The sequence below is a fragment of the Lichenostomus cassidix genome, chromosome 13 (assembly GCF_008360975.1).
Source record: "Lichenostomus cassidix isolate B80296 chromosome 13, HeHo_3.0, whole genome shotgun sequence".
In the NCBI taxonomy this organism is placed as follows: domain Eukaryota; kingdom Metazoa; phylum Chordata; class Aves; order Passeriformes; family Meliphagidae; genus Lichenostomus; species Lichenostomus cassidix.
Window position 1 is genome coordinate 14,187,908 of NC_139494.1, and position 14,036 is coordinate 14,201,943.

General features: G+C 47.6%; 1 protein-coding gene across 1 annotated transcript in view; it reads right to left on the reverse strand.

The window, feature by feature from the left end:
- Positions 1-14,036, reverse strand: part of ADAM19 (ADAM metallopeptidase domain 19) — a 31,819-nt gene that overhangs the window by 10,008 nt on the left and 7,775 nt on the right. Inside the window, exons 4-12 of the mRNA XM_085073831.1 lie at positions 8,888-8,966; positions 7,763-7,839; positions 6,008-6,200; positions 5,523-5,588; positions 4,172-4,243; positions 3,181-3,347; positions 2,436-2,520; positions 2,060-2,199; positions 772-949 (exon numbers count right to left, since the gene is read on the reverse strand). Of these exons, the coding sequence (XP_084929957.1) occupies positions 772-949; positions 2,060-2,199; positions 2,436-2,520; positions 3,181-3,347; positions 4,172-4,243; positions 5,523-5,588; positions 6,008-6,200; positions 7,763-7,839; positions 8,888-8,966 (1,057 nt within the window). The remainder of the gene's footprint in view (positions 1-771; positions 950-2,059; positions 2,200-2,435; positions 2,521-3,180; positions 3,348-4,171; positions 4,244-5,522; positions 5,589-6,007; positions 6,201-7,762; positions 7,840-8,887; positions 8,967-14,036) is intronic.

Here is a 14,036-nt window from a genome sequence, read left to right on the forward strand (position 1 = left end):
CAAAGAAACATCCTCCTTTCCCACGTTATGCTCATGGTATTCAGCAAAAGCTGAATTCCAGCACTGCACAGCCACCCTCTGATGGGCTGGTGGATATAATTGGTTGTGCTTGTCACATCTGGAGAGTCTGGGCTGCTGGTTCCAGCTCCCTTCTCTCTTATGAGGCAAAGGATGGATTTGTGAAATGCAGTGCTAAGAGAAACCCCATCCTTAATAGGAGTGGAGCCATAGGTAAAGTGAACTTATATATGAAACTGCAACACCTTGAAGAATTCTTCCTGGCTAACAGGAAGAATTTCTTCACTGAGAGGGCTGTTAAGCACTGGGATGGGCTGCCCAGGGAGGTGGTGGAGTCTCCATCTCTGGAGATGGTCAAGAAACATCTGGACATGGCACTGAGTGCCCTGGGCTGGCTACAAGGTGGATGGGACACAGGTTGGACTCAGCCTTGGAGGTCTTTTCCAACCTAAATGAGTCTGTGATTCTGTGACCTAAAATCACTTTTTCATCTCCTTCTTAAACGAAGTTTTAATCACCTCTGTTCAGCCTTGGACCACAGCATCCCTGAGATCTGGGATGGATTGTACTACACACTGTGAAGTCAGATGTGGTGTTTTAGATCTTTGATTTACATTTACATACAGGGAGGGTATGTTTGTCTCTTGCACAAAGAAAAGCTGATTACAGACCATGTAACTGTATTTTCAAAATAAATAATAAAAAAATTGTGCCCCACTAAACCCCACATGGTTGGATCTGAACAATTGTTACCTCCACCTCTCCACAGTCACACTCCTCCCCCTCTTCCAAGTAGCCATTTCCACATTTCCCTCCACCATACATTCTTTTGGTGTCTGGCATATTGGAGAGACACATCCCTCCACCAGACTGCAGATACTTCTCCAGCTCTTGCCTGTTGCACTGGTTGAACACCTTGGGGAATGGGTGCCTGAATACAGACAGGGTAGAAAAACATCAAGACAGATCTGGGCAATGGTTTAGAGAACCAAAAAGGAGCACATGCAAACCCTGACAAGTGCCAAAGGACACAAGTCTCTCCCTGAAATCTGTAGAGTTGTGCTAAAGCAGATTGTGATTTCCTGTGCCTGCATTACACCTGAAGACAAGGTGAGACTGCACTGCAAGGCTGTCCAGTAATATAACAGCCTTACAAAATGAACTTTATAGAACCCAAACACACTGAGTTACATTTGCTGTGATTGCTCACAAGCATGGCTGTCCTTACTGCCTCAGCTCTGGACCTGTGGCTTCTTCCTAACTGCCTGAACAAGCCTGAGAATCCAGCACTCAGCCTGTGAATAACTGCTTGTGAGCTGAACTGATAAAAATAATATTTAATTTTTCCCATCTACTACCTCATTTTGAATATTGTGAATATTTTTTGTGACATGAACTATTAATTTCTGTTGCTACAATGCCTGTGCACTCCATGTGTGTGAATGTTGTGCGCTCTACTTGCGTGCCTCAACACTTTCATTTCTCAACCAAATGGTTTTCCTTGGAGGAAATGATGAACATGAAAGAAGATGTCAATGAAAAAAAAAATCCATTCAAATAGAGGAAGGCTTGAGAAAATGGTCAATGTGGCTTTAAGTGAATGGGTTTGCCTGGCATTTGTCGTGACTGAATTGTAGAGATTCTCACGTTTCATCATCCAAAATCAAAATCTGAATCCCTTTGGGCTTCTAGAGTCACTCCTGCTTCCCCTTTCTTTCAAAGACTCCTTTCCTGTTAAACACAGGTTCTCAGAAACCAAGGACTATTCTTCAGAAAAGGGAACAAGGAAATTCTCCTTTTGCCAGAGAGCTCCACTTGTCAGTGCTGCCAGTCTCACGCAGGAATCAGTTCACTGGGAATTTAGCAAATTGCTACTGTTCCATGAACCAGGGTCTGTCCAGCAGTATTTTCCCTATAAACACTGCCTCCAGCAGGCAGCAACAAACCCACTTTCACTCCACATTTCTAGTTCTTACTCCACCAAGGCTCTCGTAGCAAATCCCCCTGCATTTCTCCCTGTGCCCATGCAAGATGAACTCACCCAGTTGCAGAAGCCATGATGCAGCCCCCATCTGCTGCAGGGGTGGTGCAGCAGCCAGCAGAATCGTGATTCATGCCAAAATTGTGTCCCATCTCGTGGGCAATGGTAGCAGCAACACCGATGGCATTATCAGAGTGGTCCTGTGCAAAGCCAAAGAGGCACATCAGCATTTTACCTGTGCCTGTCCTGAGCACCTCTGGCTCGATGGGGTGAGGGGAACTTCTCATTTGTACATGTGGAAAACATCTATTCCTGCCTACAAGCAGGTGAGTGGAGAACTTAATAGGAAATAGTTTCTTCCTGGGCTTTAGGAGGATCCAAACTATGTATTCACTGCTGGCAAGAAATTTTATATTAGGCACTGGCAATTACTTACCATGTTAACTCCTCCTGACTGGAAATCAGAGCACATGGCCATCACAGGAGCCAAGCCTACCGTGGTACCTTTGAAGGGCACACCCCTGAAATCAACCCAGAAAGAGCATGAGGTGGCACTGAGGCACTGGAGAAGGCAGGCAGAGAAATGCATCCTGCAGTGCACAGCTTACACCACAGTGTCAGGGAGACACATTGTCTTTATAGTGTCTTCAAGTCCAGGACATCATAGCAGAGCTACAAAGCCTTAAGATCTGTTTATCTTGGACTACTACTCTGTTTTATAGGCCAGCCAGACAATCCTATTTTATACTGGTTTGGTTCCAAAAAGTGCTCCTGCTGAGCTTTGCAACAAGCACAGAAAAGACTATTTCTGGATCCTTAACTGAGTACTGTTTGTGAACACTTAATTTACCATCAGCCTGATGTTTGCCAGCTTGGGATTTGACAGAGTAGTAGGTAACACCTTTGAGATGCAGCCATGCTCTGCTCCTGCCTCTGAGCTGGAATTCTGCACTGCCCTGACATGAAATGTCAGCATGTTTGACATGGGAGCCCTGGAAATTGTGCTCAGGACATGACCAGGTGGAGAGGAAATAGAGTAATGTTAAATGGAAAAAAAACCAACCAAAGAAAACAAGGGAAAAATGATTGCTTTCCACAAAGCCACTTTGAAAATTGGAAGAATATAATCTTACAAACTGATTTCCCAACCCACTTGTCAGGAACAGGAGAAATGAGCTTACGTGATCAGTTGGGCATTATCATGTTTTCTGTGCAGCCTTTCTTTGCTGCTCCAGGCCAGAAAGTCCTTGAGGGTGGAGTAGGGATTCTCAGTTACATCACACTTATTCCAGTCACTCCAGATCTCCAACCCCACCAAGGCAATCCGGATATTCATAGACCTGTAAAACTAAGATACAAAAAAAAAAAAGAAAACAGATAATAAAATGAGCACCATGAAGTTATTCTAGTGTATTTTAAATCTTGAATAAATACCCTGCTAATTGCTACTGGAGACCCACATGTCCAGAGAAGATGTTCCCTCTGGAAATGCATTTCAGCTTAGTGCTGAGCTCTGCAGACAGAAATGTGCAACCACAAACCTAAACTTGACTGAAATGGAGACGCTGAACTTTCATTTTTGAATGAATGGCAAAGACATAATCTACAGAAACAAAGACTGGAGACTGACACCATGTTTTATCTTCTGATATGTCAAAATTCCTGAAAAGAGTAAGGGAATACTCTTCTGCCCATGTCAAATACAAACAGGAGAAGCATTCATGGGGAGTGGGGTGAAGGGAGTGGTGGAAGGAGTTTAAGGGGAGAAGGAAGGGAGTAGATTGGAAAAATAAGGGAGTTTTACTCCAGCAGCACTAGATACCACTGCAGGCATGACTTCTGAAGGCTCCTTCCAGCTCTACTTCCCAGGTTTTCCACCACTCCAAGTGAATAGCTCAGTCCCTTTTCAAAAAGCTTTACTTAGGTAACAGTTTCTACAGAGATGTAGTAAAACACAAGATGCTCATGCTGGCTCTGAGGTAAGGAATGGAGATTCCCCCACACTGTTCTGCAACAACACAATTGTTTGGCAGATTCCACTCCCCAGGTCCCTGGGGAGAGCTGCCAAAACATTATTCTCTCTCCCAAAAAGCCAGCCTTCCTCTGTCCCAATTAATTCTCATATTTCATGATCTGGGCCTGGCTTTCCTCCTTTCACCCACCCAATCTCACCTTATCTACATAATTAGCAGCCTCCACCAACTTAAGCCTTGTTGCTTCGATGCTGAAGTGATGTTTCTGAAACTGAATAAAATGAACATGTCAGGCAGCACAAGGGCAACTACAAAGAGGTAAAATGTGTTAAAACAAGCCACATTATTCTGGAAATAAGAAGGCAGCTATAAAGGGCAGTCTCCCTGCACTGTACATCTGATTATAAGCCCACTTGTACAAGTATATTCAGAATTCATCCCTGGCACCCCATGGCAGTGATGCTACTCCAGCAGTGGCACAGTGGAACAACCCAAATTTCTCTGGTAAATTTATCAATTTAAATGGCAAATGTGCCAGGTAAAATGTGTGATAACAGGAGCTCATGTCTGAGGTTAAGGCTGCTGTAGCACTCATCACTTCTCACTCCTCCAACCAATTTGCCTATTTAAACCACCTGGCAATTATTGAGTTAATTTTAGCAAACTGTTTGGTTCCAAGAGTTAAAGTGGCAACATTTTTAGATTTTTGTTTAACAGATGACAAAACCTGGGACTTTTCTTCTAATGAGGGACACAGCAAAGAAAGGGCAGCTAACAACAACACCTTGAAGCTCTGTCCCAGTCTGCCTGATCAAATGGTGAGCAACATATGGCAGTTCCTGGGTATTATGTGTTTTCTCAGTCTCCCTGGTGTCCTGCTGCCTAACAGAGAAACCAAAATAGGTTCTGCCTCTTTAGCTTTGTTCAGAATAAATTATAGCCCAGAGCACTGTGTGGTTTTCCCTACTGGAGTTTCAGGCTGTAAATTATGGATAGGACCAGCCTGGCTCCCGTCTGTGCTGGAGATTAAACAATCAGTAAAACACTGTGTGGCTTGCACTGTCAGTGTGTCTGGCCTGCCGTCCAGCCTGGGGTTGGGGGAGGGATTGCTGACTGCCCTCTGCTTCTTCCAGACCTATTTTGTGATCCGGAGCCTGAAAAATGTCTATTTATATATCTGCTACCAGCTCAGAGCAGAGCACAATCACGCTTATCTTCTCTAGAGATTAAGTGTACTGCTGAGTTAGAAGCACATCACTCCTGGAAACCCCCAGATTTCTCTATTCTGAAGGCAGACTCTCCCAGCCATAATCAGGATCAACCACTGCTACCTTGGGAGATCAGAACTGACCCTTATTCCTCACCCAAATCACAACCTGCATCTCTCCCCAGGCCAACAGTGGCTGACACAGGTCTCCCTATCTACTGGGGGTAAAATCATTGGGATGTCAGGAGAAAACCTGCTGAGCCCCAGCTGCCCTCCCTGCCCCAGGAGATGCCACAGGTGAGATGCTCTGTGCCCACAATATAAACACAATCCCATTTCTTACCTCTGCATAATCAGCCACCAGCAGGAGCTCCACGTACTTCGTGGCCTGCAGGATCTCCCGTTTCACCTGCAGCAGCACCCACACAGGTTATTGGGTTATTCCTCCAGTATTCCTCAAGAAACTCTTCACAAAACTTATGTACAGCTCGTTTTGCCCCCTTTGTTTCTCACTGGCCATTCACCCCACCCCATCACACACAGAGGCCTCCAAATGTGATTGATTTAGAGCAACCAAGGTCAGTAAAACTACAGAAAATGCCCACATGCCTGTCCTCAGCCCACCTGTTTGTTCCTGTATCAGATGCAGGAACAGCCACAGCCCACCACAGTCCCCAACACTCTTTTATTTCCCTGCTGGAGCCACTATTTCACAAACAGCTTGCTCCAAACCCTCTTAATTATTCTCCATTTTCCTTTCTGAGCTACCTTTAGAACTGGTGGGATGTTTGGAGCATCATACACAGACCCATACTGAGCCCTGCTCACCCTCTGGCCTGGTGGTTTCATCCCACTTGTGAAGTCCTTGAGCCAATCTTCAGCTGCATCCCCAGTTCCCTGGTAGCCACAGACTCCTTTCTGCAACCTCAGGTTGTCCACCCTGTAAATCAGGTGCTGGTTTGGGTGGTCAGGAGCTGGCTCCAAGATATAGCTGGAATTGCTGCTCAATGTGATTAGTCCTCTGTTGAAACAGGAAGCAATAAAAGGGAAAGTTAATTACTATCACAGCAACTGCAGACAAATCCTTCTGCTGCTGCTGCTGAGCTCCCATCTCACTCTGGCAAGACACTTATCCTTACCAGGCCAGTCAGTTCATTAATAAAAAGGGTGGGAATATTTTGAGTTCAGAGGGGGAAATCCCTGAGCTTCCATATATTAAAATCTATTCAGTGGGCCTCAGACATTGAGGGGCTATTGGAGTATGTGCTGCAACCTGAGAAATTTAACATACAGCCTTTCCTTTAGGGGCAATGGAAGCTTTTCAACCAACAGAAGAAATTTGGCTTCAACAGAACTGACCTGGAAAATGTGAAGACTTTGTTTGTCAACAGGAAAAACAGAGTTCTCTCCGGGTCATGCACATAACCAGATGGTTCTGGTTTTCTCAATGAGCATCTCACAGCCAGGAGAGATAGAAATCTGTGTGTGATGCCCTCCAGAAGATGTGTGGCTCGATGGGCACCACCCAGGCTGTGCAGGCTCAGAGCGAGAACAGCCACGTGTGCTCAGCTCCTGTGCCTCCCCAGCAGTCAGAAAATGATGGCAAAGAGTTGCCAGCAGACACTGACAGCTCAGGGGTGCAGGAACATTCTGCCCAGGCTCCACAGAACATCTCTGTCCCTCTGGAGCTGCAAGGCAGAGCCTAGGAAAACACAGGCTGACAGAAGCTCAGCACACCTGCGGCTGCTTTCGCTTTTGGGGCATTTATTGCAAGCCACAGGTGGCTGCACTGTCCTGTTTACCTCACTGAGCCCTTTGGCCTGTGCTGCACACCCTGAAGATCTCCCAGGTTTGCTTTGGCAGGGGCTGTTTCCTGGCTGGAGCCAGTCCCACCAGCACAGCTTCCAGTCGGGCTCCAGAGCAGATGACCACTAATGTCAATAAAGCCTGTGTGATGTTTTGGAAACAAACTCCATGCTGGTGTAAATGAATGCAGCTCCTTGCTGCTTCATTTACTCCTGGCTGAGGATACTGACCCTCTTTTCCAGCCAAAGGCTCCATTTCTCCCAAATAAAGGTTTCACACACACAACCCTGGCATCACCCATGGAGAAAGCAGAGGGCATGGCTGACAACCCAGGAGGGAGCTCAGGCTTGAAGGTTTTGCCCCAAAACACCCAAATTTGCCAGCTGTGAGAGACTGGGAGAAGGAGCTGTTTCTGCACTCGTGTAGAGCATTGGGCTAGGATGTGGTGAGTGCTGTCCCTGTCTGTGACAGATGCAGCCCTGAGCCACCAAGAGGACTTTTTTGCTCCAGTGGACTCGAGTTCAGCTCAGCCATTGCACCAATCCACACTGCCAGGAGGGTCCAGAGCTGGTTAGGAGGCCATGGCTACTAATGATGCCCCAATTTCTGCATTTTCCCCATCATGCCCCTCCTTTTCCCCAGGCTGGGTGGCTTTTGAGAGCAAGGCTATCCAGCTGGAGAGAACCAGGGCAGAGCTCGGGTGGCAGCCCCGGAGCAGAGGCATTCCCAGGGCATTCCCAGAGGCATTCCCAGATCCCAGCATCTCCAGGCACTCACCGCAGCCCTCGACATGTGCTGAGCGTGACGCTGGAGTGCTCCTGGCCCCGCACGACCCCGTGGTAAAAGCAGTGGTCCTGGAAGGCAGAGGGAGGCAGGGTTGGCAGGGCAGATTTGGGATGGACACGGGACATGTGCTATATTTAGGCATGGCTGAGTCCCGTGCGACACTCCGGTAATTGTTCCCTTTCCGCTGCATTTGGCAGCTGATTATCACCACTAAATCTCTGTGACTCTGCAGCGAAATTTGGCCTTTCAGCTGCCATGCGTGGCCTGTGCCAGAGCATCAAACAGCTCCTTGTTGCCAGCAAAAATCGAGGGCTTTGAACCCCCAAGGAAATGACTGGGATGGCTGCAGCATTAGGGCTGACCCAAAGCTTTCTGCCTGTGACAGGAGCTGCCCATCGATGGCAGCTGGCCCTGGGTCAGGTCCCCAAGGATGTGGCTTCAGCCCCAGAGAGTTGACACCATGGGCAGTGGGGAAACCCCCTTCTCAGGGCTGCTGGTGAGACAAAGGAGCCTCTGGCTGGGACAAGGAGGCTTTGGGGCAGAAACGCCAACATATCCATTACATCCCTTCCCCTCACCCCGGGGCAGCAGCAGGAAAGATGATCTCATGGGGATTCTATCTCTTATTTTTGCTTTGTGACCAATGCACATCTTTGTGCTGCTGCCGCACAGCCAGCCAAGCCTGTGTGAGATCAGTAATTTATTGTATTTTTACTGAACAGGAGCTGATTATAGGGGCTCTTTTGCCCAAAGGCTGGGAAGGTCCCCAGCAAGGGGAACCTGGTGGCAAAACTAAAAGCAGAAGGGTGATCAGTGTGAGGAAAAAGCAATTCCCCAGCACCCATAGAGAGGGGAGCAATGCTGGCAGCTGACCTTGGCTTTCATCACAGAGCTCAGGCAAAACAGAAAGATGTTTTTACCATTTTTGGGGGATGGAGCAGCTTTCCCACTGGAACCTCTCAGATCAGAAAGCCAGACTGCCCTCCCATTTAGCTTAAAGCTGTGGGGATCTGTGCCCTCAAAATAAGAGGCTCAGGAGGAAGAGGTTCACCTGCTCCTCCAAGCCCTAGCCTGGTGTCCCATGCAGGCACAGGAGGGAACAATCTCTGCACTCACCGTGTGGGTCAGGGGGATGCTCTGGACTTGGCCAGTCTGGCTGTAGTGGGTCTCGGTGTAGCCTGGTGCAAAGAGGTTTCTGCAGACACAGTGGAGGGAGTGAAAGAAAAGCAAATCAAAAAATAAAGATGGCAAGACCTTCCTTTTGACCTGGCTTTCTTCTTCTTAGGGATGCTAGAAAATCAGCCAGATGCAGTTCTTTCTGAAGTCAGTGTAAATATTCCTGCTGCTGTGGATTTGGGGCAGCCACTGTTTTCTACCCACAGTGTGAAACCAACTGCAACACCCTGAGAGGGCAGGTGAGAGACAGGGACTCACAGGACACCACTGTGCTCCATCTCTGCACTCTCTCAGGGTGTTGCAGTTGGTTTCACACTGCAGGTACAACACAGTGGCAGAGGGGCAGAAGGTGGGAGCACAGGTGACCTTGCCACATCCATCTCTCTGCTGCCCTGAGGAGCTGAGCACTTCTCACAGAGCACATCTGCTCCTGGGAGGGCCCCACAAGCCATCTAAGTGCTCTTTCAAGCCATTTATTAAATTAAAACAATAACAGAGAGCCTGTCCCTGAGTTCAATCAGGCACCCAGATCCAGTTCCAACAGCTGCAAGTGAGCAACTCAGTTTTTACATGAGGACTTTAAAAAAGCCAGCATCCCAACCTCACCACTGACCCTTAAGGGGTACAAGTCTCTGCAGAATTTTCTTTATATTGCCAAGTTATGCCCCAGATATACTGAGATTAGATTCAAAGCACCAAATCCAGCACAGCAAACACAACACAGGCCAGTTCAGGACACATCTGGGCACTGGTGTGAGTCCTCAGCTCAAACCCAGACTGTCTCCACTGCCCAAATCTGAGTATAATCATAAACCAATCTGCATTTCAACTGCTGCCCAGAAGCCAATTCACATGTTTGTTATAGGAAAATGCTGATTCCCCAATTTGAATTTGTTCATGTCATCCCCATGTACACAATATTCTCCCTGTCTTCAACCCAGGATCAGACCAAAAGTCTATAAAAGGAGCTCCTGTGCACTGAATAGAAAGCATTTTGATTTTGTTCCAGAGGAAACAGCCTTCTCCTCCTTTTTAAACATCTGCATTTGCTAAACAGTGATGTAAAAAAGTACAGCAAGTCAAAATCTGGGCCAAACCAAGAAGGTCACATCCTGTGTCCATCTCAGCAGCCATAAAATGTAAGTTTAAAGCAGTTTTTAAAAACAATAGCTTGACTTGCAAAAATTTGGAGAAGGATCACAGAACATGCCCCATCGATGAAACACACTTCTGCAGCAACCCCACGGAGCTGTTAGGCCACCAAAGTGCCACATTTGCCATCCATGAGGATGCCACATGCACCCTGGACAATGTGTTGTCAGAGGAAACTGCAGCTCAATCCCTTTGCATCCCTGTTTAATGCATGTCATGCACCAGATTTTAGAGCTAAACTGGTAGAAATTAAGAAAAAAAATGTTTCTTTGCCTGATTTCTTTAGGCCGGATGAAGGAAGATGTATCAGAAGCAAACAAAGATTTTCACATCTGCCTTGGCTTTTGGGAGTGGCAGCCAGATCTTACCAACCTTGAAAGCATCTCTGTTTAAAAAAGGGACTGGGTGCCTGTGATACCCAATTAAATTACATCAAAACAACAGGAAACAAAACCTTTCATCGATGTTTGAAAGTGCTTCACCCATCCGGCATCCACAAGCTCAGACACCTGAACAAGCACCACACCTTAAGGACAGACCCAGCCCTGTGCCACTGCTGTGTTTGACAGCATCAGATGTCAGGAAAACAGCAGCTTTCATCTCCACTTTGAAAGTTCAGCATAACCCAGAGAAGCTCATTTTGTCTCTTTCTGATGTGTTAACTCTTATCACTAGATGCTGTCAGGGATTGGAAGGCGAGGCTGCTGCATTCAGCTGTCCCAGGGCTGTAAATCCAAGATAAGCAACATCCCACAGAACAGAACTCCCTTCATCTCCCTGACTGCAGCCGCTTGCTCAGCAAGGGTGCAGGAAACAAACATTTAATCAAGATTGCATTAACTCGCAGCAAATTGCTCTGGCAGGTATCTGGTGAGTGTCAGGAGCAGACAGTAAAGCCGTGTGGATCTGCCCCATGCCATTAAATCCAGACACCAGCCAGGGGGTTTCCAGTAGTGAGGCTTTGCACAGCCTGCTTGCTTCATTCCCAAACAAGCACGCTTATGTTTTCTTCCTGCTCCTTTATTCTTGGAAAGCATGAGCTATGAACAGAGATCTTGATCTCCCCTTCAGCTTCACCCACGAGCCTCCCCAGAGCTGTGACTCCTGCCCAGCCCCGTGCTGAGCACCAGAGCCCAGCACAGCAGCTTCCAGGGCACAGGATGAGGCCACACAACACCAGGGCTGTGCACATCCCCTAAGGCTCAAGCCCCTTCTAGAGTGAATTAAGGAGCTCTGCCTGAATTTTTAGGGACACTTATGCAGCTGCTGAGATGAAAGCTTGTGTTATCTGCATGTTGCAACTTCCAAGCCTCTCTCCACCAGGTGACTCCTGCTCTGCACCACAGGATCCCTATGAAAAGTCCAGTTTCTTATTCTGAGCTTCAAACAGGCTGTATTTTGAAGACAGTTCCCAGCCTTAATGCAGGGGGGCCCTGAGCTTTTGCAGCACTACTAAAAAGGGCTATAACAGGGGATTGCACATTGTAGGGTGGGGAGGGCAGTGAGGAAAGAGAAAAAACAACAGGAGTGAGGAAAGAGGAAAAACAACAGCACATCTTGCAACACCCTTTAGATTCTATCTTATTTTGAGCCTGTAGAAGTTTGTTCCCTGCCCAACTCACTTCCTCAGCGAGCACCAAGCTTTCCACCAAACTGTAAATAAACAGCAAACAAACCTTCTTGCCACCCCATAGTGCACCAGAGTTATCTTTGCCACGTGTACCAGTTGTTGGATAAACAGCACAGAGACACCCACACCCCAAAACCTTATCCGCCATCATTTCAGGGCAACATCCCTGCCAGTCTGAACAGCTGATTCCAGGGGAGCTCAGCCCTGCAAAGCACTGATGGAAGAACTTCACTGTTTCCAGAAGAACACAGAGATCACCTCCTTGCTGGAGATGGAAAATCTGGAAAAAATGGCATAATTTGATTCTTTCTTCTCACTTACATTACATGCCTCAGTGACCACTTACACTGAAGCTGCAAAAGTTTGGATGCAAAATAACATCACTTAAAAGCTTCTGAGACCCAGTCAGACAGCTGGCAGATCGCTAGCACACATCATCTTCCTAAAAGGCAACACAGAGCCTCTCATTAGAGGAGTTATCAGCATGAAGAATTGATGAAGTCAGAGCAAAAGCTGGTTTGGGATGGGAGCAGCCTCCTTTGCTAAACCTCGATAGCAGCTGCAGCCGGTCTGAGGCCAGGGAAAGCTGCACACGAGCACTTGGGATGCTCTAGAGAAGCCTCACACCTTTCCAACAGGGACCAGCTCACAGCAAGATCAGTCAATCCCCAAGATCCAGCTCAGGATGGAATAGCCTGCTCTTGGCAGGATTTGTTCCCCGGAAAGCCTTGGGAGCTTGGGTTAAATAGAAGTTGAGGGAGCCAAACGAAGGGAGAGTGGCTCAGTGCCATAATGTACAGATGGCCTGAGACTGTTCCTGCTGATGGTCCTGCTCCAGCCTGTCAATGATATCATTGTTTGACACAAAGCCCTCCTCCCTGTGCTGCTCCCTGTGTGCAGAGCTGACAGGACAGGGCAGCCTGGCTCTGCTGGGATGCTGTGCCAGGGAGGTCACATACTTCACTCATGAGCTGAGATGGCTCTCAACAGGAGAGAAGGGCTGAGGGTGTGGGGCAAACCCAGCTTTCCTGGCAGGCAGCTGCCCCTGTGACACTTGGGGACAGGGAAAGGAGGTGGCTTTCAGCTCATCTGGCCACTGCTGAGGAGCAGAGATGCAGCTGGGGGAAGAGGGGCTGCACGGCACACCCAAACACTCCCAAAAAAGCAGAAGGAAAGTGGGGCCCTGCTGCAAGACCATGTCCTCTTGAGGGAATGCACACTTCCCAGCTGCTCTAGAGAGCCTCACCCCTATTTTCCTGATAAATGGGAGCAGTTTTGCCTGTAAAACATCATTTGTTAGCACCAGCCTAAGAGGAGCTCAGGGCTCTCCATCCCAGGGGAATGCTATGAACACACTCAGTTGCACCAGCCTGGGATCACCCACAGGCACCCAGAGTGCCCCAGCAGCATCCTGATGCTCTTGCTAATTAGAGCAAGAAACTTTCAATAATTTGGTCCCATCAGCAGCCTTGTTTGGGTTCATTTTACAGAGGGGCCAGTCTGTGTGGACAGCTGCCAGTTCAGAAACACCCAGCAGTATCCAGGAGATGGACATGGTTTTTATTTCCTCCCAAAAAAACAAAAGCCAAATGGTCCATGAAGCTCTCGTGAGAAACATCAACATTGATTTTTCAGTCATGGGACCAAGAAAAGTGAAGCCTGCAGTCTCTTACATCTCTTTCCCTGTCCCTTTCCTCAAATCACAATAAATCTGTCCAGCCAGGCTGCCAGCAGCTGTGGGTGGAGGGAATTGATTTTCCCAAGAAACTTTAGACATCAGATTTCCATCTACGATTTGTGGTCCCACTCCATTGCCTCTCAACAGGATCCAAATAGGGCAAGAAGGGGAATGTGAACTCTTGCCTCTCAGTTCCTTAAATGTTCCCTAAAGCCAGAATTGATTATCAAAACCTGAAGTGGCCCCATCTTGAACAGCACCAGCACATGAGTCACGACAACACGAGCAGGAATGCCTGCTTTCCACATCCACAGCTAGTGGGAAATGGGAGATTTCAATCCTCTGGAATATTGCAGTCAAAACCTGGCACTTCATAAAACCAGTGAAATCCAATCTTTTTTTTTCTGGGTGAGTTCCGTCCAGATGAATCCTGGAGCTCTTAAGCTCCCTTCCTCAAGAGCTTTTGCTAAGAACATGTTTATTGTGTAAACACAGCAGTTTGGAAGGAAAAAGTATCTTCCCAGCTATTGAGGTGGAACTAAACAAGCCATTTGTAAGGTCTGGGAAAGCATCACAGACTAAAGACTCTCCATCCCCTTCTCCCACCCACACCATCAGTGACATTCACT